This window comes from Lepidochelys olivacea (assembly GCF_965140295.1).
Source record: "Lepidochelys olivacea isolate rLepOli2 genome assembly, chromosome: 2".
In the NCBI taxonomy this organism is placed as follows: domain Eukaryota; kingdom Metazoa; phylum Chordata; order Testudines; family Cheloniidae; genus Lepidochelys; species Lepidochelys olivacea.
This window is the reverse complement of record NC_140412.1, coordinates 89,025,949-89,052,960: the sequence shown is the minus strand read 5'-3', so window position 1 is coordinate 89,052,960 and position 27,012 is coordinate 89,025,949. Positions and strand designations below refer to the sequence as shown.

The following is a 27,012-nucleotide window of genomic DNA, read 5'->3' as shown; positions in this document are numbered from 1 at the left end:
CATCTTCGCACCTCATCATTACCAGTTTCAGAAAGCTTAGCAAAATCATCCACCTCTCACATCATAGGAAGCCCATAAATCTGGCAATATGGATAAAAACATTACTAAACCTCTCCATCTGTTTATATATCTTTTACATCCTAGGAGTTGGAGAAATCAGCTCCCCAAACTAGCACTATTATGTACAAATCCTGTAATTGTATTGGAGTTAGAATTGTATAACTCTCCTCCCACCCACTCCCTCCAGCTTCTTGGCGATTCTTATTTGTGACCAATGTTCATTACCACCTTTGTCCTTTTATGATCCTTTAAGCACACTCATTTTCTTACTTACATTTCTCTTGAACTTCCAATAAAAACTGGATATACACATGTACCTTGGGATGAATGGACCACGGAAACAAAACTATCCCCTCACAACCGTTATAATCATATGTACTTGGTGTGTGTATTATCTTGGCCTGCACCTCTGGTAAAATGAGCTGGCATGCAAAAAGTGCATATACAACATCAATACATTATTTGTATAGGATTATGCCCATGAAGTTATTGTTTCATGGCAGATTATAATAGCTACATGAAAATACACACAAGCTGTAGTATGTAGCTTAAACTGTAGTACATCAGGTGCTCCATTTTGTCATACAACTCTTCAATAGCCGCAGAGCTATCAGAGTAGAGATATCTCCCTGGTAAGGCCCTGGGTATCATCCTTCACGATGCTAGTGTGTTTTTCGAACACTGTTTCTCTGGTGCCACCATATATTTGGTAAAAATTTTCTTTAGGGAGGTTGTGTTGGCTGCTTTTGGATTTTTATGAGATTTCATTTTAGATTTTATGATTTCCAGCTGTGGAGAAGGGCCACCCATGCAATCTCCAGACCTGAATTTTGCCCTGGCTTTGATCTGGGTGTTCACCACCTGTGGTTCATTCTGTCCAATCTGGATCTTTTAGAATCACAAGATGCAAAATAAATGTTGTTTCACAGACACAGGGGCCCTGAGGACGGCTAGCTCATTAGCAGGGACCACTTTTCTAAGGACTAAAATGTTGCCACTTGAAGGCAGCCAGCCAGTTTCCTTCATCATGATTCCTACAGAGTTGTTGCTTAGCTTAGGTTTTTGGAAGACTTCAGTATAAATCAGTAAGTTACCCTGGAATGTCTGTTTTACCCTGATGAGGAAGAGAAAGACTCACGATTCACGTGTGGCGCAGTAAAGTGTGGAACCTTTTCCATCTTGAATTAGCCCCTCTTGCTGGCTCTCTGCTGCACTTAATGTGTGGTTGTCATCCATGTATGCACAGCAGCTCCCTACAGCCCATCCCTCTGAAAACACTGGTGGGTAGCTGGGACGAAGAGGAACCAGCCATAGCCCGCACGATGAAAGTAATGACTTGTAATTACAAAAAGCTGTTGGGGCAGATCAGGCAGTGACCCAATTAACAGGGAAGCTCTATTTATTTATTTAACCATAATCATAATATGACAGCACTTCAACAATATGAATTAATTTAGTCTCACAATACTCATTGTGGCCAGGTAGGGATGTATTATCATCTCCATTTTATAGATGGGGAAACTGAGGTACAGAGCAATTACGTGACTGACCATGGTCACATAAGAAGCTTGTGGCAGGCCCTCAGAACTGAACCACAAGTACCCTCCTTCCTCTTATGAAGTGAGCCAGTTTTCAGATCTCTAATGTGTGCACTTGCCTTGTAAAAATATTTTTATTTTTATTTATTTTGGATAGGGCGTAACAGTCACTGGGGCTTGACTGCTGTTACTGCTTCTTGATGTGCCAAATTACCTTTAGAGATGGCTCAGCACTTTTGAGAACCTAGCCTTTTATGGGGTTCAACACAAGGCAATTACATGCCATGAAATACTATAAATTAAACGAGATTTTATCATGTATGTAATTATTTATTGAGCTGAGAATCCATAGAAGGTAAACAAATGTTTACAATATCATACAGTAAGCATTTCCAGGGCTTAATAAAAATGATTGTCACTCACCGTGCTTCACAAAAAATTTTCTTTTAATGAATAAATAATTTGATGAAATCAAAAAATATTTACAATATAGACAAATGAAAAAAGCTTTGGATATATTAATCTGAGCATCCTGTATTTTGCATTTTCTAACTGTATTTCTATCAAGACTGCCTCTGAAATGATACAAACTGGACAGAAACTGCAACTCAACAAAGTTAATGTGGTTTGTTACATGTGTATCCATTAGTTCAAATAAGCTACATATGCTTCATTTATTATGCATGTGTTAGAATACAAATATAACTAAAATCATATATTATCAGAATGTTAGACAGCATTCTCCACAAAACAGAAATGTACACTAGGCTGTGACAATAACAGAGGATCACAGGCAACAAAATATAACAGAAAAATACAAATTCCTTCATCAGAATATAATTGTGCTCTTTAATTTACCAGATGACTATGCTGCTCTATCAAACTGATGGTTTTGCATAAATGCAGCATCCAACAACCACCATGTGTTTGTATGTGTGTCAAGCAGCGGCATTACAGTGGAAATTGGGCAGTGCAAGCAGTTTTTATAAACACTTTCTCCAGCTCTTAAAAAGAGCGAATTATACAGAGCAATAGAAGCATAACACTGAGAAGTCTTCATCTCATATACACAAATATCATGAAACAACTTGCTTTGTTTGTGGCGGTGAGAGGAGCTTTATCACTGCTGTTTGTGCAATCACCCAGAATTCAAGTATTCCAAAGCCACTTCATAGCAGAATTTGTATTGATCCTGAAAAATCAACAGAAACAACCCCCCACAAAGTTATTCACAGAAGAAATTTAATTAAGGACTTCAGTATTTCTGTTCTATTAAAATTATTTACTATCAGTCAGTGTGAATGAGTTTGCAAAAGCAATTTGTATTTAGATAAGAAAAGCATCACACTAATAATTCAATAGTACATACAGTAACTGACATTGTTGATCATACAATAACAATACTATATTTAGCTATGCAAACATCTCTATAATGGGACATTTGGAAACCAGTAAACAAACTGACTTGTAAATCTTTAGTAACCTGTCAAAAAACTCATGCCCAGTAGATATTGGAATTCCTTTGCCGTAACATTGATGTTAAAATAGGCCTGGTTACTACTATTTTCCAGTTCATAAATTTCATTTTATTTTTGTCTATGAACTCACTCAGTTTCTTTATTACTCCTCCTCTACACCTAATTCAAAATCCCCACAAGCCCACACTCCAGTTATTTTTCCTCTCACACTAGAGCACATACATCAGGTATTGAGTTTTACTGTCACATAAGGGGTATTTTCAGCTACCAAACTGTCTTTGCACACATGCCTGTGTTTATACTGAAGTGGGGCCATCTGGAACTAGGGGAGCAATCCAGCACAATCCCTGAAGAAGCACCCTGGTGCAGGAGCGGCTAGTTATATGGGCCCGTGGTGCTCATGCTCCAGGAATATGCAGGGCCTGGGGGCCCAGCTCCACCAATGTTCAGGGTCAGGTCTCTTCCCTGGCCCTGCCTCCCCCCTCCACGTGCCTCCCCCAGAGAGTCTCCTGCCCCCGCCTTCCGCCCCTGGGCAATTTAAAAAGGCCGGGGGGGGCCCCGGCTGCCGTCGCCACCACTGGCAGTGCAGCGGGGTTAAGGCGGCTTCCTGCCTGGCCTCGCTCTGGGCTGCTCCTGGAAGTGGCTGGAATGGCCCTACGGTCCCGGGAAAGAGGGAGTGTCTCCATTCTGAGCGCTGACTTTGCAGGTCCCATTGGCTGGGAACTGTGGCCAATAGCTGCGGGGGCGGTGTCTGCAGGCAGCAGTGCATGAAATCCCCCTGCCCCCTCCCCCGCAGAAGCTGCTGCCAGAGGGGTTTGCGGCTAGCTTTCGGGAGCCACCTGAGGTAAGCGCTGCACCCCTCACCCTCACCTCTCCCGCACCCCGAACCCCTGCCCCAGCCCAGGGCCTGCACTATGCACCCAAATTCCCTCCCAGAGCCTTAGGCAGGTGTGTGTGCGCGTGGGGGGCACCACCAAAAATGATACAAACCTGCCGCTCCTGCCCTGGTGAGCAAATGGTGTGTGCATGTCACAGAGGTGGAGGAAGAGATAGGACCACTTTGCACTTCCCTTTTGCACCTCCAGGGGCACAGAGGGACTGCAAAGGCCTGGCTCTTATACCTCCCTGCTTGCTGCTCATCCACATATGGGCAAGGCACAATCTAGTCTTCTGAGCAGTTGTACAAGGCGTGGCAGGTAACTCTGAGGGGTCTGTGTTTTGTGTCCACTTCTTTTTATGTTTCTGCTGATCAGTGACTTTATTTTGTAAAATGATAAACATTTAAATGTAACAAAAAGCTGAAGAGAACATGGCTGTTATTCCATTAAATCTAAGTGTTAGCTGTTCTGATTTCCAAAAATTAAGTTTCAATGTACCGCCAACTAGATTATCATTTTCTATCAATGGAGTAAGCACTGCCTCTATCATAAGCACTTTAATTAAGTTATAAAACGTGACAGTAATAATGACATAGCTAGCTGGCTGACAGCACTCAGCCTTTACCTTTATGCTGAACACCATAAGTAGGTAGGATATGATTATACTTCAGCAATATTCTTCTTTTGCCTGAAGCAAACATTTGAAGGGATTCTGTCTATTGTCCACTCAAGTCACATGTTAATTATTCAACATGTACCTGAATGATTTCAATAGCTACTTTTGAATCAGAAGAAGAAAAAAAGCCAACAGCAATTGTTAAAACAAAGAGATGCATTTTCCTGCAGCCTTCATTTTGCAGCTGCCACTTTAAAAGTTAAGGAACAAAGTTGTTTGGACTTAAACCGCCACGGTTGTGAGCGAGTGTACTGAAGGCTTTAAGATCCTGTAGGGTCACATAAACTGTGGTGTATTTGGATCTCTTCTGAATGAGGAAAAAAACCCAGAAATATGGGGTAAATTATATCTTTACTATTTTTATTGCATATGTATAGGTGACTAAATCACAGTCATGTTATCATTATGGAACACACATTGGGACAATGATCAACCAGCCAGCCATTCTCATTTCTTCCAAGCTCATTTCATAGTGATTTACTGATTTAGCAGAATAACTGACATTTCCAGTAAATGCAAGCCCTAGATAACTGCCTTATAGAATAGACATTATTGTTCCCCCATGCTCACTGCTGTGTGTCCTTTGCAAATTTTACTATTTGTTTGATGATAAATATTAAAAACCTTTTTATGTTACCTAGCTTCAGAGAGGAATATTTATATGGAGCACATATTGGTAGACCCAGTAATGTTTATTATGAAACTCGTTGACATGCTTCAGTAAAGATACCCTAGTGCTAAATGTTACTTGTATATTATGACTATAGAATTTCATGAATTTTCTGTTTTTTAGATGAATGTGTCACTCAGATTTTTGTACTTGGAAGGGTTCAATGAAATTAGGAGATGAATCTGTAAATCCGCACCACAAAGAATATCCTTAATCCAGTGAGAAAATGTGTAACAATATTTACTCAGCAATCCTGGAACTCCTCTCAAGAAACACTGTAGCACTAACAATCCCGTGCATTTATAGATTTGATATTCTTTGAAGAATGGCAATAACTTTACAAAGGTGGGTAAGTGTTAATATCCTTATTTTACAGATGGGGAAACTGAGGAAAAGAACTTTTCACTCCTTAAAAGTCACAAAGCAAATAGTCAGTGGCCACATCAGGAAGAGAACCCAGATCTCCTGACACTAAGTCGCTGCTTTCCACCACTACACAATGTTGGTCCTCATGCACATTTTCAAACCAACTCATTTGAATTGTTGCCATTTATTAAACTATATGCTCCTGTAGAGAACTGGACTGGGCCTCAGGAGACTGGTGATCTATTCCTGGTTCTGCTGGGTCACCTTGAGCACCTTCACCACTCTGTGCCTCAGTTTCCTCATGTGTAAAATGGAGCTAATGAAGCTGACCTTTCTAAAGCGCTCTGAGATGGACTGAGGAAAAGCACTGTAGAAGAGGTAGGCATTATTATTATTATACATATTTGTTTTAAAAAAGCTTGTATTTGATTTAAAATATTTGCTATTCAGTAAAAATAAAATAAAATAAAAAAGGTGTGGAGCCCAATGTGGGGGTCCATTCTCTGGCTGAGACATCTGCTCCTGAAGGCCCATCCCAAACTGCGATTTATAGCTAGCATTTTCTACAACTGTATATTTCCACCCCATTTTATTTTTATTCCTGTGAAATAAATGAATCAGAGATCACTGAGATCCATGAAAAGAGAAAAGGAGTACTTGTGGCACCTTAGAGGCTAACAAATTTATTTGAGCATAAGCTTTCGTGACCTTATGCTCAAATAAATTTGTTAGTCTCTAAGGTGCCACAAGTCCTCCTTTTCCTTTTGAGAATGTAGACTAACACGGTTGCTACTCTGAAAACTGAGATCCATGAATTTATCCACAGGTGATGCATGGGGGGGACACGCGGGGTCACATGATCTGCCAAGGCATGATTCTGCCAAGGCTGGGAGTTGGGCTGAGCAAAGCCCTGGGGGACGTACTGGGGAAAGGCACCGACATCATGCGCTCCCACTGAGCTCCGCTAGGTGGTGCCTGGAGCAGGGAAATGACATCAGGCTGGTAGTAGGCTCAACAGTGGAGCCCGCTTGGGTGTGTGCAAGGCTATAGATGGGAGCTTGGGGCAATGAAGGGGGGAGGCAGCAGGAGCAGTGAGGGGATGGGACGGTGGGGAGTCCATGGCAGACAGTGGGGGCCAGGGGCAATGAGGGATGGGCGGGGAGCCTGGGGAGGCAGCAGGGGGATAGGGAGGTGGGTGGAGAGCCCGGGGGAGGCATTGGGGGCCAGGGTGATGGGAGATGGATGAGGGGCTCAGTAAAGCGCAGGGGTGGGCGAATTCGTGGGGGGCTGGGGAAGAGGCAGCGGGGCCGTGGGGGATGGGAAGGTGGGTGGGAGCTCAGTAGCGGTCCAAACCAAAGCCATTTCCCAAGAGTGATGGGATCTGGAGTTCTGAACTGGCCCAATTATAAAAATAAACCTGAGCTGTGATGTTGAAATCAGGCCCTAGATCTGATCTTCCTCATGTTTCTGAGTGGTTTGGATTCTGTGTCCTAGTTATGGGTCCATCTCTAGCTAAAAGTGAACTGTAAAGAGAAAATGGAACTGCAGGCAAGCTCAGAAACATGACTTGAATGTCCCTGCTAACTAGGCTGGGCATAGGAGATTGATCACAGAAAACTGTTTTAATTTACTTTCCAGATTGTTTTTCAAACCACTGTCGGCCTGCCGTTAAATCTGTTTTTCCCAGTTTGCTAATGATCCCCCATTCTATGGTACTATAGATACCAGAATAGTCAGATGCCAGAAGAGACATCGTAGCCACCAGGCAGTTTAGCATGAGATTTCTGGTACTTGTGGTGCCCAAGAGAGCCAATGTCTCCTTGTAAACCCAGAAGAGAAAGCAGATTCAAATGGAGAGGAAAAATAATTTTATAAGGTTAAATTAGAACTGATTCCTGACATAATTATTGCGTGCTGATTGGTTTGCAAATATCTCTGTTCTTCAAATTGATATAACACATCAGTGCAATCCAGAGCTTCTTCATGTGTAGCTCTCTTTTAGCACAATCTCCATTGGCTATTATATAGTATCATAAAATATGAACAGCAAAAGTAGCTCTAGAAATCAAAACTCTTTTGTCTCTTGAGTACCTGCCCTGAACCCTGCTGCATACCACCAGAACCTTTAAATTGTGTCCCCCCGCCCCCCCTCCCGATCAGCAGTTACCAGTCACCTCTGACTTAAACTCACAGAGACCTGAGAACAGCAGGCATGCCAGGTACAAATCCGCATCTACACAGACTGAGTGGAAAAGTAGGACATTTCTCTCTACATCCAGCAAATAAAAAATTAGGAGTGTCCTGAGACAGGAGCCAAATGAATGGCCCACTCCCAACATCACGAAAGCTGGAAGGTCCCTCACCTCCAGATGACTGACAGTCTTACATTGCTAGCTTGCCTCCTCAGAGTGGCAGCCTCAAACTCCCTGCTCATCTCATGCTGCTGGCAAGGTGCTGGTTCACCTAAGGACCCAGCTCGATGTCTCTCTCTTACTGATGCCTGGCCTGAGGGAGGGACAGGAATTCACAGCAGTGGAGGTGGGACACCTTGGTAGGTCTGAGGAGAAGGGGTTTCTTCAAAAGAGAGGCAGGGCATACTGGGACTTGCTGCAACCAAAAATATGGACCTGGTCCTACCTCATAGAAGGCAGAAACCCTCCATCTTCCTAGCACATCACCCCTAAGTAGCTTGGCCAACCCACTAGCATTCACTATTCCTCAAGGTGTTCAACACGTGAGGCCAGACTGGGAGTGGAGATCTCTCCTAAGGGTACAGGGGTGGAGGGTGTCACAGTTCTGTGGGATCTCCCTGCCTCCTCCTTGGGATTTTGGGGTAGAAAAGATGCCCAAACACAGTTCAGTCCCAATTAACCAATCCCCTATTGTCCATAGATTACACAGTTAACTCATACTGGGTTATGATTCCTGAAATTACCCAAATACTACATCTGTCATTGAAGCTAATCTGCTTTCAAAAAGTCAGACTCTAAAAGCAGTGCTTTTAAGGCACCCCGCCATAAAGTACAGTGGCACTGTCCCCCTTAATTCAATAGCCTGTTTCTACAGAGGTTTTGAAGGTCTGAGACCATCACATTGAATTGGGTGGAACTGTACATCTTTCTCCCAATACAGAACTATAAGCAGAACATAAGAGCCTGCTGATTTAAGCTGTCCTACAGCTCTTGTGTCATAGCCACTAGTGTTTCTGCAATTCTACATCTAAAAGATTCAATAAAACACTCTATAAGAAAATAATTGCACATGGCCCCTTGTTTCCGAACTCCTTTAATCTTTCTATGAGGTAGAGCAACCATAATTAAATGCAATATTCTGGATGTCACACTGAAATTCACGGCTTTGATAAATATTAGGCAATTAAGCTATTTATAAAATATATAATTTGAAAATCTGGCATTTCATTTTACATTATTATTATTTCTGCTGTGCGATGACTGCTCTCCTCATGGATCACACTGCCAGAAAGGCAAATTAATAAAGATGTTCTGTTGAAAGTTTTAAACTATTTCAAAAATTCAAATGAACAGAGACAAAGTCTCCTTGGGAAGAAAGCAGTGTAAAAATACTCTTATAAGTGAAATGATTTCATTATCCCCTTTGAAAACGACTTGCATGCTTTCTCAACAACTCCCACTGAAAATCTTGGAAATCTCCCCAAACCTTATGATAAAAGGGAACATTTTCTATTTAGTGGTGCAGTTAAAAAAGCTCATACCAGAAGGTCCACCATGTTAGGCTTATTATTTCTCAGTGTCTTCACAGCATGGAATACATCAACTGCCCTCTGGTGCCGAAGCATTTCACAAACAATGCTGATTGCACAAAATGTCCCACTGCGGCCACCTCCGTTTCTACAATAAAAGTGATAAAATGGCTCCATTACTCATGACTGTATGTTACTAGTTCTCATACTGTGTCTGAATGTTCTACGAGACGTGCAATGCAAATACTGGTGAACCAATGGCTATTAATGCCTCTGAACTCTAAGAAGGATGCAATTTCTAATTAAAATGAATAGGCTGAATTATCCAACATGTATGCTACAGAATCCATCAGCTTGGAAGCCTGAGGGTAACAGAGTGTTTAAATTTTGCACTAGTCTTTTCTATTAATTCATAAATCTGAAGAACAAAGTAACTATTTGGAAAATAGAATAGAGACAGAGGAGCCTGATTCTCATTCACACTAAGGCTCCGTTCCCTTGCTCTGGCAGTACAAAGGAGCCTTAAAGTGGGGTAAATTACATTTCTGTTCAATTTGAGGCCCCTTTACACTTATATAGCAACCTTAGTGTAACGAGACTCAGACTCAGAAATGCTAAAACATTAAACAGATTTTGGAGTTTGGTTTTGAGCTGGTTACAAGTTTTTCTATTCTAGGTTATGGTGCCTTATTTCTGGACTCAAAGGTTCTCAGGTAACAGTAAAAGAGCCCTGCCCAACTTATAATTTGTATTGATAACTGTACTCTTAACATAGCCATTAGGTGGTGCTGCAATATCCCACTACATTTACCTGTACCTTGTGGCATTAGGTACAGGCATTACACTCACTGCATGGGAATGAGTGCTTTTACAACTGTATGTTCCCCCATCATCCATAGTTTCAGAAGATGAGAACCCACACTAACTTGCTGACTAAAAGCCAGTCATAAATGTTCATAGGCATGATCAAATATAGTATTTAATAGTGCTTTATCTTCAGCTATTTTTAATCTTCAAGAGAATCTCTTTCCAGAAACCCTATTATTTCTACAACTATTCCAATCAGAGTCTTTAGGCTGCACTTCATTGGAAATAATAAACCTTAATAATTACCAGAGTGAAGACTAGTTAGCTAGCGGGTCTTTCAAACCAGCACTCACAAATGGTTGATTTTCAAAGGAAGCTATGAAATCGCACATCTGTCACATCCAGGCAGTATGAAAAGAATGCTCTCTGCTGCCAAAACATTGGCTGATATTGTGGGACTCTTTGAGAATGTTAATTAAACTAAAGTCATTTAAAAGGATTATGTCAGAGCTTTTTTCTTTTCTCTACTGCCAGGAAGTGACGCGTGCGTGATGTGGTATAACTATTTAATATCATCAGTAACTATAGGGATAACAGTAATTTGCACTTCAAAAGGGCCTTTCAGCTGAGGATCTCAAAACATTAATTAGTTAAACCACACAATACTCCTTTGATGTCAGTATCATTATCCCCATTCTACAGATGGGGAAACTAAAGCACAAAGAGATTGAGTGACTTGTGCAAGGTCAGTGTAAATGGGCAACAGTAATAAACTTGCAGTTTTTATCTGTAGTTACTAATTTCTATTAAATGTAAACAGAACGGTCAGAACGTTATTTTCTAATTTAGGCCCCAATTCATGAAAGCACTTAAGGGTGTGCGTAATTCCATCACTAATCAGGGCAGCACTCAAGCCAATGCTTAATTGAACAGGAATGTTTCCTGAATTGCAGCCTCAGTTCATGAGAACTCAATCCTCTGTGAGAGCTGAGGGAAAACAGCACATGGCAGGTTCTAAGTCCTAAGAGAGGAATAGTGGGCAGATTAAGAACTTGTACCTCCACATGGAGCCATGGAAACTTGAGGCCCTCATGCATGTATATATGACCCTCAGGAAAGAGGCTCTCAGATTTCTCCCAAAGAACATGAATGGAAAACCCAACTTCCCACAAATGAAAAACCTTCATGAGCTTCCACTGTTTTTCAACGAGGTGCTGTGTAATTCAATTCCAAATTATGGGATAAATTACAAGGATGCCTCTTACCTTCATGCAAATCCTTTAAAACCCAAAGTACAGTAAATATTTATACCACCCCCTTGCTTTCCTACCTTCAAATACTTACAAACAATGTACGACTGTACGTCCTTCTCCTCCATTGTATTCTTCCTGCCATTTCTCCACCTGACGTATTTGTTTCAAGAAAGAACGTTTGGACACTGGAGTATCTCTGTACATGGGCCATCCCAGGAACTGAAACTGCTGCACCATCCGATACCCATCTTGGGGCTGCAAAGATCCGAACAATAAGCAAGAAAAAAGCGAAGGCATTATTTACACTATACTCAAATGGCATACAATTTAAACTTTCTCATCAAAGTTGTTAAAGGACATCACTGCTTACAAATTACTAAAGTAATTTCAGCTGCCCTTGAGAGTTATGGCTTTTAATCTCCAAAAGAGTTATTAAGCACACAATGTTTTAAGTAGCAGGATATACAAAGAGACTAGAGCAGAACAATGCTACAGCTACAAGAGTCAAGTAAATGATAATTTAATATTATAGTAGTCACTCGATAGCAAAGTGAAAGTCACAATACAATTTCAATTATAACCTCTGGTTTTTCACATGCTCATAACTTTCAGCTTTTTGGAAGAAATGTCCTGTTTCTTTCATTTTAAAAAGAAAGTTTGAGCAAAATCTTTCAAGCCATTATGAGGAAAGCAGGAGTGAAAAAAATAAACATGTTTAAAACATGCACTTTATTAACTGGGCTATGCACAAACTCTCAAGAGAAATAGTTCTGAAGAGAGGCTTTACTATATCAATTAATGCATGGAACAAAAACCCAGAATGTTTACATGACAATGTTGTTGTTATTGCTGTTACACAGTAGTAATAGAGAGGGTGACAGATTAACAAAAGAAGGGACTACAGCAGAGCTGAGGCAGAGTAAATTTTGATTGTCATAGAATCACAGAAGTGTAGTACTGGAAGGGACATCAATAGGTCACCAAGTTCAGTCCCCTGCACTCAAGGCTTATATGGGATTTGCCTGCTTTCTGTCAAAATTTGGAACCTATTGCACCCCTGGCTGGTCCTTTCCATCTGACTGCCCCTCCCCTCAAAATAGGATTAATATTGATCAGCGATTATTAAATCACACATCCTATTAACATTTCATGGGTTTTTTGATTTTACTCATGAAAAATCACTGGGGACTTCAAGGCCCTAGAAATCTGAAAGAATGGGAAGTGAAGGCTTATTCACTGGCTCTCTGGACTGGGAAGTAGGGCACCAGGTACCTCTTTGGCTCTTTTCTCTCTTGTTGCGGGAGCAGGACACAGGACTTGTCTTTGCTTGTCCTGGGGAGGACTGGCCCTCAGTGCAATCCATGACCTCACTGACCGACTAGGGAGTGCTGCCCATTCTTTCCAATGTCTCCTCAGTTTTGGGAGGAAGTGCCAAGTCCATTTTGCTGGGCCCTCTTTGCCTGGATGGGATGCCTGATCTGCTTCATGTCTCTCTCAACCTGGCTTAAGTGGATGTCTGCTGGCTTCAGGAGGTATGGTGAAGTATATTATCACACCACATTAGTATCTTTATAAAGTGCTCACTTCTTTGAAACGCACGTATGTTAAAAGGTGCACTTAAAGGACTGTGCACTTCATAGAGATCCCGGTACAGTATTTACAAGAAGCAAACCTCTCTCTCAAAGAAGTGGTATTGGTGCATTTTGCCTTTTTTTCTATTTAAAGCGCCAGGACATTCAGTGCAGATTATGATAAGGCTGAACTCTTCAAGTACAAGTGTAAAAAAATGCAGATGTTAAAGGCTTCCATTTTCAAAAATGACCTAGTGAGTTCTGGGGGCCCAACTTGAGGCACGAGTTCTGAGGGCCCAACTTGTTTTTCAGGGTTAGGTGCTCAATGCTTTCTGGCAATTACATCCCTTTAAGATGTTTAAAGTTGGGAACTTCAAAGTTAAGGTACCCCAAATCACAACTCATTTTTGAAAATTTAGGCCATGATTCTTGCATCAAAGTAATGTTGCTCATAAAGCCCCTGGTTTTTATTTTTTGTTACATTTATTCAATAAACTAACACAATGTATTTTAAAACATAAACTGAATTATGCACAACAAAATATGCAACGTGGGCTAACTGCTGTAACAACATTAACTTCTGCAATTCCTGGTTAACAGTACAATCTTAATGCTGTATTTTTCTCATGTGAATGTAATAAACATAACAAAGGCACATGGTAGAAAAATGTCTTTATTCTGATTACATATACATAGCCTTATTCTGATTCTATGTATGAACCATATATCTATAAGCTTGTTCTCAGACTTCGGAGTGTGAGGTGCTTTTGCATGTTTAACCTTTACTTTTTGTTTAATCTTTACTTTTATAACCTCAGTAAGGTTTGCTCATTACCTTCAATTTTACACACATTATTATTATACAGATATACACACATTTATTTTATTAATATATAGTCCTGATTAAAACTAACTGGATATTTGGAGGAAAGATTTCTTAGTTAACATTTCCCCCCTGTCAATCGAAATGGTTAAGTTTAAAAAAAAGAGAGAAACTGAATAAGGTTCTTACTCTTGCTGCATTATAAATTCGGAATATCCGGCTGATTATGTCTTCTTCTAAATCAGCTGATACAAATTCCACCTGAATGGGACCATGTCGGTGCACCCCATTTTCTGGCCAGTACTGGGGACACAACTACAGGAGATCAAAATCACAGACAAGCACAGTTATTTATAAGAACATTGATATCCTGGAACATCCCTGGAGAATGCATTTTTCTTGTCTTTTAATATGGATCATTTCATTTAATTTTTTCTCTTTTTCAAGTGTTACTAAAATTCTCACACACATTATTATAAAATTGTAGTTTCCCAATCTCCAGGCCAGTTTTTTCAGTATTCCAACTTTACTTTTGCAGAACAAATTTAACCAAATAAATTCTTAAGTAACTGCACCTCATATGGCTCATTGCTGTATTCTTAACTCTTTGGTGTTTGGAGTCACACATTTCTGACACTCAACATCAATTAAGTGTTCAGATATGATGGGATGTGGGGATGCTGTTGAACGACATCCCATTTAGAGTGTGCTGTGAACAGAGGACCAAAGGCCTGATATCTTAAAGTGTTCTAAGTGTATTGATACCAGTTCATAACCGCAGTGCAATGTGTTATTGCTGTTATAAAAGTAGAGCTATTCTCAAAACTCCAGTGCCTAAATTCTGGGCTCAGTTTAGCTCCAGACTAGTGAACTGGCTAAAATCAGCACTGCTTGAAATTTTCAGTGACCAGTCAGTCTTACATTTGTGAATGCCACTTTACAGTAGAAAATATGACCTAGAGATCACAGAAGAATATGAATATGTATCTTGAACAGTTTAAGTGTCCAATAAAAATTTTTTGGCTTAATCCTGAAATGAATCACCTGACTCTTGGTCTTCTACCCCTAATACTTTAAAGATTAATTCAACACTTTGATGGGGATTCTCAGAATTGCCCTCTATACAGTGTGTTCACTTTCTGGGATATTTAGGTTTGCAGTGTTGTTGTGGCTGTCCTGGTCCCAGGACATTAGAGAGACAAGGTGATATCTTTTATTGGACCAACTTCTGTTGGGGAAAGAGACACTTTTTTAAGCTTACCGAAGAAGAGCTCTGTATAAGCTCAAAAGATTTTCTTTCACGAACAGAAATTGGTCCAATAAAAGATACTACCTCACCTACCAGGGATACCTATAGCAGTTCATGGCCAGGCATGCAGCAAAATTAAGTATGAGAATGAGCAAACTAACGCTTGCTTGCAGGAGCATTGATCTCATATTTTAAAACTTCATTTTATTCAAAAAAGTAGCAGTGGCCTTCATTCTGTTGCAGGCGATCCACAGCTGAGCTGACAAATCAGACATGCTACAGCTGTTGTTTTGCACTTCTTTATAACACTCATCCCTCAACAGAGCCACTCACAAATTACTGCATTTTACGAAAATGTGGCCCTTTAAAACAGAGTAAAAATAGGACAAAGTCTGATTTGCATATCAGTTCAATTTAACAAATTAAAAACAAAAAAATCCAATTAGGATAATGTATTTTCTTTTTTAAAAACACTCTACATTCACAGCTCACACTGATGAGCAAATTACTTTTAGACTCTGCTCTGAATCTTAATCATGTTTTCATTATGAAATACACTTATCTGTATTGAGTAACAAAATACAATGAACATAGATAGCTAATGTAGGTTTCCAACATGGTGTACAACTCACTGTAAGTCCTTCCATTATGTAGTAATACCATTCCAATGGCTTTTTGAAAAATACTTAAAGATCATATAAAGGCTAAGATGTTTGGCACAGCAGTTGTAGGAATCCATGATTTTCAAATATGTAGGACATTTGGTTTGAGAGTTTTTTTGTGAATGTGAGTGGTTGGATGTATGTGATGTATCAACTTCTTTAGGGTAGATGTTTAGGGTTTGATTTCTCAGGAAGGCATGGAATTCCCCCTAAACTGGAGTATATATACAGCAGCTGCAGCAGATCCACATGGCTACCATGTAGCAGCCATGGTCCTTCATAAAATGGACTATCTTGAATGGTTACTTGCAAATCTTCCTTTGACAAGAATCAGTATGAGAAGATTTAGACTTCTCAAATCTCTCCAAATTGCATCTTCCAACTTCATTTGTGGTTGGCCCCATATCTACTTGCTTCGACTTCAGCTCTACAAACTTTCTATAAAAGCATACCTTTTTCTGCATGCTGGACATGACCCCACCACTGCAATTGTCCTGTTCTCAACTGGGGTAAGACTGCAACTTCCTGGGATCGTCTACATATCTCTTCATTTGTGACAAAACCATCTCAACGTATGTTAATAATGTGCTGTAACTTTTGTCACTAAAACTATTTATTTTCCCCTCCTATGTTTTATTTTTAATGGCCATGATCCTGCTCCACATAGCAGGGCTGTCGTCACTATCATGGTGAACACTCGTATCTTAGATGTCACAGAGATATCCTGCCACACAGAGGCCTTTGAAGATTCTGAAATGCCACTGATGCAAGATCAATTCGACATGTGAATTCTTTGGTTATACAACCTCCTGCTCTCAACCAACTAGCCAGATAGATGAAACCATTTACCCATTCAATGTCATTGCCATCTACACACAGGCCATTCACTTCCATTTTACAGGAAGCATGCATAGCTTTGGTTTTATCACCATTGATCTTAAGTCCCACAGATTTTGCAATTTTTTTGTAGATCTTCCAGCATTAGCTGTAGTTGGCCAATAGGCATTTCAAGTAAGAAAATATCATTTGCATACTCAAGATCCTAAATTTTGCAACTCCTACTTGGGCCTCAATCAGTTTTGGATTGGAAGAGGGGCTGTATCATCCCTTTTTTCCAAAAGGGAGAGTGATTAGTTTGCTCAGATTATAGGGGAATAATGCTGCTGTCAGTGTCAGGGAAAGTGTTTATGACCATACTACTGAACTGACTGAAATTGGGCCTTAAACCAAAAATGACAGATAACTAATGTGGTTTCTGTACTGGCCAATCTACAATCTATGCTATATATGCTCTGTGAAATGTTACTGAAAAACGCCAAAAAAAAACTGAAAAAACGGCAACAAAAGACAGTTAACACCATGTTTATAGACCTTGTAGCTGGTTTTGACTCAGTGCACCAATCACCCTTGTGAATAATGACACACCAGGATGGGGTGCCTGAGGACTTAATGTTCAGAGTGGACAAACTACCATGGTACATTTAGCTGTGTGAGGGTCAATGGCTGTACTACAGGCTGGTTTTCAGCAGAATCAGAAGTGCACCAGGGTTGATTCCTCTCACCTATGTTATTTAATGTTCTAACAGAGTATCTGATGTATGTATTACAGTAATATGTAAATACATTATATAGAAATAAATAAATAAATAAATAACTATTTTGACAATAATTAGTAATAACGCTGAATGATAATGGTTTTCAATAAACCAGCCCTCTTTTCCTTCTTTTTGCTTTTTGAGTTTTGAGATTTATTCCTAATGAAAAGCTTGTCACTTACATTTGAGAAAAAAGTTTAATGAATTGCAAAGACAGGTGTATTACCTGACACATTATATATCCCAATAGCTTTTAATAGTGAGTAAGGCCAATAAATGCCTAAAATAGCCAAACACTATTATACATTCAAAACACAGCCTACAAATTCACAAACTCTGTGTAGCAGTTACTAAAAGTCTGACTCCCTAGAGTGTTTCCTCATTCACACTGAAAATAACCTCAGACTCATGAATAAAAGTTTTTTCTTTAATTTCTAGACAAGTAAGAATGGTTAGGGATTCAGAAGCTCAGTATTTAAGACAGTGTTTGGAATTTGTAGGCACTTTTTTGAAAGCCCAGGTTGAAAACTTTTATGTTTTTTAAAACAAAATCTTAATGTTAACATGAAATAAATGTGAGCATTTTTCTATGTATGACTTAAACTTGTTAAAAAAGAGATTCTTGAACACATCAGGAATAAATATCAGATGCAGCATACTACAGCATATTAATTTTGACGTTACTTTAACCAAATATTAAAAGCATTTTAGAACATTTACATAGTAGGGTCTTGTTTACTGCATTGCTCCTGTTTAATGCCAGTGTTAAAAAGTAAAGTCAGTGCTTAAGGAAATTGCCATATCAGAAGCCCAGAATGGCTCAAGTTCTCTACTTTTTTAAAGAACAGATATATCTTTCTAACGAACAATGAGCAGCTATATTGTAAGCTAATTAAAAATGCCCCATACATTTGCTTCATCTCTGTTCTGGAGAGAGCCCCTCTATGGAGAGAAGATAGTCCAGTCTCCATTCCTGTTTAGTTCTTGTCCTCTCCACTGAGGCTGCCACTTACAGATCCAATTTGTGCCAAATGTGATGCTGATTTTTGTGATGGGAATGACTGTCCACTAGTAGAATCATAGAAATCAAGGTTGGAAGGGACCTCAGGAGGTCATTTAGTCCAACCCCCTGCTCAAAGCAGGACCAATCCCCAATTTTTGCCCCAGGTCCCTAAATGGCCCCCTCAAGGATTGAACTCCCAACCCTGGGTTTAGCAGGCCAATGCTCAAACCACTGAGCTATCCCTCCCCCCGTCTAGGTAGACCAAGACCACAGACTCATTTCAGGCAAGCAACACGGGAAAGCTGTGAATTTCTGTTAACTTTTGGCCACTATGAACTTGTTTTAAACTTTGAGCCAAGTCCTAGAACTGAAAGGTTCAACATTCTATTACCAATTCCCAAGGAGTTAGGGGTGTGTGTGTGTGTATTTACATAATGGTGGACAAACTTATGATGGCCTCATTCTTTCCTCCCTTCCCTCCCTTTGCCTATCCACGAGCTATGAATCAATTTTCTAGTGTTTGTGAATGCTGTTTTATAACCCAAATTACGTCCTAACACTGTTCTGAAGCACACATGTACTACCTAAACACAAGCATTACTCTGTAAAGTACTTTGATTGGAGCAGTTTCTAGGACTTACTTGTGCTGGATCCACATCATTCAGCATAACGATTGATGTGCAATGATAGTCTAGGACCAGCCTCCAGAAATCTTTGACAGTATTTGGTAAAGGGTGCTGGGTAACTATAAAAGCTGAGGGTTGCTTATAGCTCTGCAAAACAATAGCAACAGAAGATAAAATTAAAAGTGATAAGAGAAGAAATCCATCCAGCAAAATGTCAGTAATGGCCCCAAACCCTAGGAAAATAAGTATTATTGTTATTTTGAAGATTACTCACACAGTGTTTTCAGATCTTCCCTGAGATGCTTGCTTGTAATCTAATAAACTGTAATTTTACATCTGGAGACAATATGGCTTTAACAGATCATATTTTTTAAAAAAATTATGACATGGGCATACAGAAGGAGAAAAAAAGAGATTCTTGCTTCCAATGTACCACCCATAAAATCTCGAGAGGTAGATTTGTTCTGAGTTGTTGACAGACAGATGAATCTATGTTGACTGTACTTGATTGTTAATGTGAATGATTCCTGTGTAAGGTGATACCCAGTTATTGTTCCAAGAAATATTGCTCAAATCCTAGTCTAACTGGCAGCAAAGCAATATCTTTAGGGGGAAAAACAAGGTTCATTCTCTCTTTAAACACTGGCCCATGTCACTGACTGGAGGCACTGGGTGAACTTTCATCCACAACCCATGATTTAGAACCAGACGCTTCTTTGCTGCTGAAGGCCATAATGGAAGTACTTAGTCTGTTATCGGTCGAGGATTGTCAATATCTCCATTAAGAAGGGCATGTCTGCTTTGAAGGAAGCTTGTACGCACCCGTATGCTCAGGAAACTATGTCTAAACGCTGGCAATCTGGGTAGCTATTTGAATCTTCCTTTTTTGCTTGGGTAACTGAGACAGTTAATGACAGGTTTCAGAGTAGCAGCCGTGTTAGTCTGTATCCGCAAAAAGAACAGGAGTACTTGTGGCACCTTAGAGACTAACACATTTATTTGACCCAGCCATACACATACTGAATCTATTTCCCCATGTTAAGTATCCTCACACCTTCTTATCAACTGTCTAAATGGGCCATCTTGATTATCCTTACAAAAGTTTTTTCCTCCCGGTGATAATAGCTCATCTTAATTAATTAGCCTCTTACAGTTGGTATGGCTACTTCCACCTTTTCATGTTCTCTCTCTCTCTCTCTCTCTCTCTCTTCTTACTGTATGTTCCATTCTATGCATCCGATGAAGTGGGCTGTAGCCCACAAAAGCTTATGCTCAAATAAATTAGTCAGTCTCTAAGGTGCCACAAGTACTCCTTTTCTTTTTGAGAAGGTTAATGGGGCAAGAGGACTCTCACAGAATCTAGCTTTTCATTCTGGTTACAGACTTGAATATGGTGCCAGATGTGCCCTTCTTCTTTCCTTTGGTCAGTAATCTCTTCTTAGCACTCGATAATCATTAGATATCCATGCTGTAACTATCAGATCAATCAGCTGCCTTCAATGATCATGAGAGGGTGCTGACTTGCCTGAAGTCATGTGCGGAACTGGGGGCTGCTCTTAAATGGCTCCATTCCTTCCTGGCTGAAAGGTCCCAGAGGGCTGTATTGAGCAACTGCTCACCAAACTCACCCTTGTGTAGCGTGATGCACGATTCAAAATTTCACCCCCCTTATTCAAAGCATATACGGTGCCATCGGGGGAGTTAATGAGGAGGCATAGGTTATGGTGCTTTAAGTGCATTGATGACACCCAGGTCTGCATTTCCATCTCAACTGATACAAGGGGAGGGGAGAGCAACTGAGCACCTGACCCACTAATGGGTATAGACTAGGGTATGAGAAAGAGCAAACCACCTGCTCCTGGCCCCTAATGTAGGGACTATTCTGGGGACATGGCTGGAGCACACAGTGCACCAATGATTCTGGGGAAATGGATCAGCCCCCACGTGGCCAGACCAGCCAGCACAGTTTATAAGAGTCCCAAGGCTGTTCTAAGATGTTTGCAGGGAGGTGGAGTCGCTGAACCAAGCACCAGCTGTCTCCAAGATTAGGAGGATGGAAAAGTGGCAGAAAGCCACCTAACTCCCCTGCCCTGGAGCACCAACCATGGCTCAGGTACACCTTAGGATCCAGCCCAACAATTTGATTTCAAAGGTAAATGGCTCATAATAAGATAAGTAGCTGCAAAAGCTAATACTAAGGAATCATCTTTTTTGATCAGTACTTATTTACAAAACAAAATAATATTGACCTCTCTATGATGGGATGCGGTATAATGGCAAGACAGCAGACATTACAATCTGAGATTTGTCACTGGCTTCCTGTGTGCCCCGGGACACTGTGTGAATCTAGACAAGCCATTTAAGCTTGTCTGTTTCCCTATTCATATAAACAAAGATAACAACACCTAGTTTTGAGCCTTATCTAACATGAATAAAATACTTTGAGATCTTGGATGGAAAGTCCTATATGAGTGCAAACTATTATTATTACTGAAGCTTTACTTTTCAGAAAGAATATTTCAAGTATGTTCATTCTTTCCTAAACACTATTTTCTCGTACGTGTGTGTGTCACAATTTTAATTACCCCAGTTCTAAAATGTCAGAGATATACTATAAATCTCTAGAGAGTGTAAAACACATTTAAGTGTCTTTTTACTGATATCCTATTAGCACTATTAAAATTACCATAACTGCATTTAAAATATTCATTTTTTCATCAGCTGAACAGGAAATGTTCACTCAGACAGATATAAATAGAACGACTGGAGTAATGTCTTGTGTGCTATCTGTGCTGACAGGCAATTATTTTTTCTGTTAATTACTGTGTAAATTAGAAGGAAAGGGATCTAAAATACTGCTGCAAACCCTATTATCCCATTTAGCTGCCTGGGTGACTTAATAGGTAACTCTTTTTCTCTTTAGGCCAGATGGTTAAAAATTCAAGAGCTAGCGAGAAATGCAGACATTTTTAATTTGTCAGTACTCCCTGACGGGCTTTCTCTGTGTGGTTTTGGAACCTTGGCTGAGACATAACATATGAGGGATCCTAAATGTACTCAGGGGTTTAAAGATTTTGTGTCATTTTTTGAAAGTGAAGTGGAAGGATTTGAGTGCTCTGGTGCTGACTATGCTTCCCAGGATTTTCCAGTGTGGAGTTTATTCCTGCTTTATTATTAATGATATAATGGGGCTTACATCCATCAGTGCGGCGTTAATGTAGTTACTGCTCTCCCCATCTATTGTTATGAGGAAAGGGAGGCATCTGTCTGGAGGCAGAACATCCATACAGCGATTTTTTTCATGATTACGGGGTAAAAGTGCTATACTGCAATCTTCTACACGCAGTGTTGGAGTCACCATGTTTAGAGTCTATGAAAAAGAATAAACAATACATGAGCAAGGTTAGCTCATCAGTGAACGAATCCTAAAATAGTTAAATAATAGAATTTCAAATCAATTTGGGATACAGTTTCAGAGGGAATTTACAAATGTAAAAAATCAAAAGAAAAACAAACAAATGAATGAACAGCTGGGTTCAAAAGCAAAAACCTTGGATTGCTGAACATGAGCACATATGAAGGAAGAACCTGAAAGATGGTTGCAGGGTTACCTGTATTCTGGCCAAAGGATCATGGAGGGAAACCACATAGGATTCAAACCTCTGTTTATGAGGAAAGAGAGAACTTTACAACTACTCCATTGGATATCTTTATTACTTCACATATTTCAACAGAAATTTGTGACATATTATTGCCCTGTTGTGTAGTTCTTTCCTCACAGGCCCGATCCAAACCCCACTGAAATCAATGGAGGGTCTCTGTTGACTTCAACAGGTATGGGAGGAGGAGCCATATTGCATGTATCCACGTTGTGCTGTCCATGACTTACCCTAAATTCTTCTTTGATCTGACTTGAGTTAGTCTGAGGATCCAGTTTATTCATTTCATAGTACACAGACCTAACTTGAGAAGCTGGAATAGAAGTATCTCCACAAAGACAGGCTTCCAGTATTGCGTCGTGGATAAATACGTACTGCTCCTGGTAAAGCAATCAACACAATTACTGACTTAGAGGGAGCACCTCTTAAGTATTAGTGCTCAAGTAAACAGTAAATAACCTATAAAGCTCACATTAACATCAATGTACACTGAGTAGAGCCTGTAGAGAGCAAAAGTAGTTAATGAAATATACTATTATATTCCACAGAAAAAGCTGTGGAAGGGTTGGGCCCAATCAGTTATGATAAATAAGCCAACCAACCTGTACACACACACAAAAAAAGGTTTTTATAGTGGCCTCATCTTGCTTTTTTCTTTTTGCACAGCTCCACAGGCACTTCTGCTCATAAATGGGATCCAAAGTGGCGGATCTTAACTCTGACTAAACAATATCACCCAGACTATCTTTTTAAAAACATTTATCACCCTCAAAATCAGAAACCAGTAAGGTACCACCCATATGTTTGTTTGTATAAATATTGAATGGCTTTATTGTTCCTCACTGCACCATATGAAGTATTTTCCATGTATTGTGGCAGGTAGTGTATGTTATAAAGAGCAGTACTTTTACGGCAAATGATACAACAACAGTCCAAGAAAGATGCCCATACCTCAGTTTGCACCATGTTAACTCTTCGAGATCGAAGCTCCCTGACACAGTTGTATATATCTACGACACCTTCTCTTTCTGCCATATCTAGCATGATGTCAATGACAATGAAGCATCCGGTTCTACCAGCACCAGCACTAAAATAAAAGCACAGTCCACGCTGAATGAATTCTTAGAAAATATAAGGTTTTGAGCCTGATTCTGCAAGTGCTTCAGGTGTTGGATACTTACTGACATCAACAAGAGTTCTGTGTATAGGGGTTTGCAGGGTCGATTTTGCCATTTTTTCTTATTACTTTATTATGAGTAGCTCCTATGGCTTCAATTACTTATGGAGTGATCACACAATGTAGGGTGGGGAAGAATTAGGCCCAGAGTCTTAGTGGGGAAACGGAAAGCAGACATTTTCATTCTGCTTACCTGCAGTGTACAACCAGTGGGCCGGCATTAGGTGGGCTCTTGGACTTCACCTGCCGTACAAATCCCAGCAGTCCTGTTGCATGGTATGGTACGCCATGGTCTGGCCAGCCTGTGAAGTGAAACTGCCTGATTTCTCGGATTTCATGAGCACCTCTCTGTCCAGAATCAAATAAACAAATAAAGAAGAAGAAGAAGAAGAAAAAATGTAGAAATGAAAATGGGGAAGAAATTAGGAGAGAGACTTTGTTTGAACATGAGTTTAACAACTGGGGCCTTGCTTAAAAAAACTACTGGAGTTCTTTAAAAGGCAAGATGAGGTGTGGATTTTCAACTGGATCCAAAACCTTAGCATAAAATAGGTTGGTTTAATACTAACTGCTCAGGTGCTTTTGAAAATCCCACTAAATGCCCACCTGCATCTTTAGGCACCTAAACAGCTTTAACAATTCACTCCTAAGGGAGTAAGTCAACAACAAAGCCAGGAACAGAAATCATGTGGCAAACTCCCATTGATTTCACTGACGTCAGGATTTCACCCTAGAACTTCTGATGTTCATTTCTCTCATTCCTTGTTCCCAGGTAAGCAAACCAGTAGTAGCAGCACCTGTGTGTGCTCCTCCAACCACAAAGGGAAGCACTGGAGATGGGAGAAGGCTCTTTACTTCCCCTCCACTGCTCAGCTAATCACCACTTAGCCCTTAGTAATTTAATACCTGTAGTATATGGATATGGTGACAAACCTACAGAGGGCCTACTGGAATTGTATTTGCCGAGAAACCAAATGCTACTGTCATTTACAATATCAACCTGTAGGGCATCTAGGTAAATAGACGGATTTTATTAAATCTATTTTTTCCTCTGTAAAATTGCAGCACTGTTTATTTGTTAGTATAATATAGTCTTTTACAAACCTATACACCAGAGGCCACCATATACATTTCAAAAGCAAATAATATTATGACAGGTAGTGTCCAGCTTGGACAGATATAAAGGTTAGCTGTGGAATAAATATTGATGATTTTAATAACTGGTGTTCTGTGTTTCTTCTTCTTAAGGCTATATTTCTCTGTCTTGAACTGCTTTGCATATAAAAGGCCTAACTCTATTTGCATGGTAATGAAGTAGTATAAAGTTGTTGTTTAGCTTTATTAATAGTATGCAAGAACCAGGGCAGGGATTTCCAACACTTAGGAAATGTGTATCTCAAAGGGGCTGTTGGAAATAAGCAACGTGTCAGAGGGCCCATTCCTGTTCCCACTTATGCTAATAGCAAAACCTCAATTGTCTTCAATGGGAGTGGAAGCAGGATCAAGATGAGGGAGACAGAGATGTGGAAATTAAGGAGAATGGATCATTTTGAGTGATTACCTAATGTTCATGTATGTTTGCAACAGGAACAAGCAATGGTTAGGAAAATATATCCAAATTGGAATGTGTTCTGTTTTAGGCTGTGTTCACTGGGAAAAAGATGTGATTTTTAAATTATGTTTAAACCGTAATGTAGACAAGGCAATTGATATTTTTACACACATTAACAGGGAGGCTGATGCCCTACCACCTAACGTGTTAAAATACAAATTGCCCTGTCTACGCAAGGATTTTAACATTTGTTAGTCAACATACCACATAAATTGCACCTCCAAAATTTAAGTGTACATCCATTACACATGCAAAACCTCCATTTGCACATGCAGAATAGGTAGATGTACATGTAATTGCCTGTCTGCAAGCACACTTACTTGTCTGGCAAGTGCTGTCAATGTACCTTCAAAACATGAGCTGTATACACCCACTGGACTCACACTTAAATATTTCAAGTGTAATTTTTGTCTACCATTTGTGCTAGATTTTGCATATAGCATATTGCTATAATGAGTTTTTTTATTGTATCTACAAAGACCCATTTTCATCTCTCTGTATCTTCTCTACTGGGTTTTATACCCAAAACAGAATCACAACTGTGTGAATCATGAAAGCATATGCTCATCTTGGATAGACAATATTTTTCACCTTTTCCTTGAAATCAAAAGGATGAAAACTCTGTCATATTATAAACTGTCCCTAGACTGTTAATAATTTAGGCTTTGCTCCTGAAACACTTACTCAGCTGCTTACTCCTGCACAAATGAGTAGTCCCATTGACTAGTAGTTCCCGAAAAACTACTCATGTGCACAAAATTAAGCACATATGAAAGTGTTTGCAGGATCAGGGCCTAAGTCTCTTTAAGTTTTAAATTACACAGGAGCAGGATTACAACCACCACACCCTGACATTAACTAAACTGTCATTTCTTTTTAAAAAATGCATCAATCAACTCCTTCCCCAACAAATAAACTTCTTAGTTTTCTTTTAGAAGCATATAGAAAAAATGACCTGAATAACTAAGTGGGTCAGAAACATTTTATACAATCTAAATTCAGGAAAGAGGATATGGGTAGCCCTGACTGTTCAGCACAATAAGGAAAACTAAAAAAATAAATAACAGAGGGGGAAAAAACAAACACATTCCTTTCTGAACCACACAGAAGCTGCATTATCAGCTTATTGAAAAGCTGCCTATTGTTAAAAAACTAATGTCTAAATGAGGTATTTTCAAATGGAGAAATTTTTTTGAAATAAAATAGTTAGGATTGTTTATCCCTATCTGTTTCAATTCACTTATTCATGAGCTTTTGGTCATGAGTAACTGTAAAATCTTCCAAGTCTTTTTTCACAGTCCTGACTAAGAAGTGAAAAGCTAACTTCAAAGCATGACCTTCGAACTTCATGAATAGAAATCACCCAAACCACATTTTCTTCAAAGTCTAACCACCCCCTTCTCATCTCTGTGTGTTAAAAAATATCTAAATAGTTGGAGACAACAGGTTTGAGTGAGCCGAGGAAAAAGTATTACTAACATTAGATTCCATTCGCTGGACTGGTGTATATTTAACAATTAGGCTGAAGAATGTAATAGGAAAAATTAATTGCTCATCTTTCTGGATCTGCCTTTGTCATGCATTGTGA

The 27,012-nt window shown here is 39.7% G+C and overlaps 1 protein-coding gene across 7 annotated transcripts in view; it reads right to left on the bottom strand.

Moving 5' to 3' along the window:
* Positions 1–2,078: 2,078 nt before the first annotated feature.
* PTPRM (protein tyrosine phosphatase receptor type M) overlaps positions 2,079–27,012 on the bottom strand; it is a 685,790-nt gene continuing 660,856 nt past the window's right edge. For all 7 annotated transcript variants that reach the window (XM_084621210.1, XM_084621211.1, XM_084621214.1 and 4 more), the window contains 9 exons: positions 24,006–24,160; positions 23,587–23,722; positions 22,866–23,015; positions 22,173–22,346; positions 18,992–19,123; positions 14,031–14,156; positions 11,539–11,702; positions 9,400–9,535; positions 2,079–2,790 (listed from right to left, as the gene is read on the bottom strand). In XM_084621210.1, coding sequence (XP_084477336.1) covers positions 2,737–2,790; positions 9,400–9,535; positions 11,539–11,702; positions 14,031–14,156; positions 18,992–19,123; positions 22,173–22,346; positions 22,866–23,015; positions 23,587–23,722; positions 24,006–24,160 — 1,227 coding nt within the window. In that variant the 3' untranslated portion in view covers positions 2,079–2,736. The remainder of the gene's footprint in view (positions 2,791–9,399; positions 9,536–11,538; positions 11,703–14,030; positions 14,157–18,991; positions 19,124–22,172; positions 22,347–22,865; positions 23,016–23,586; positions 23,723–24,005; positions 24,161–27,012) is intronic.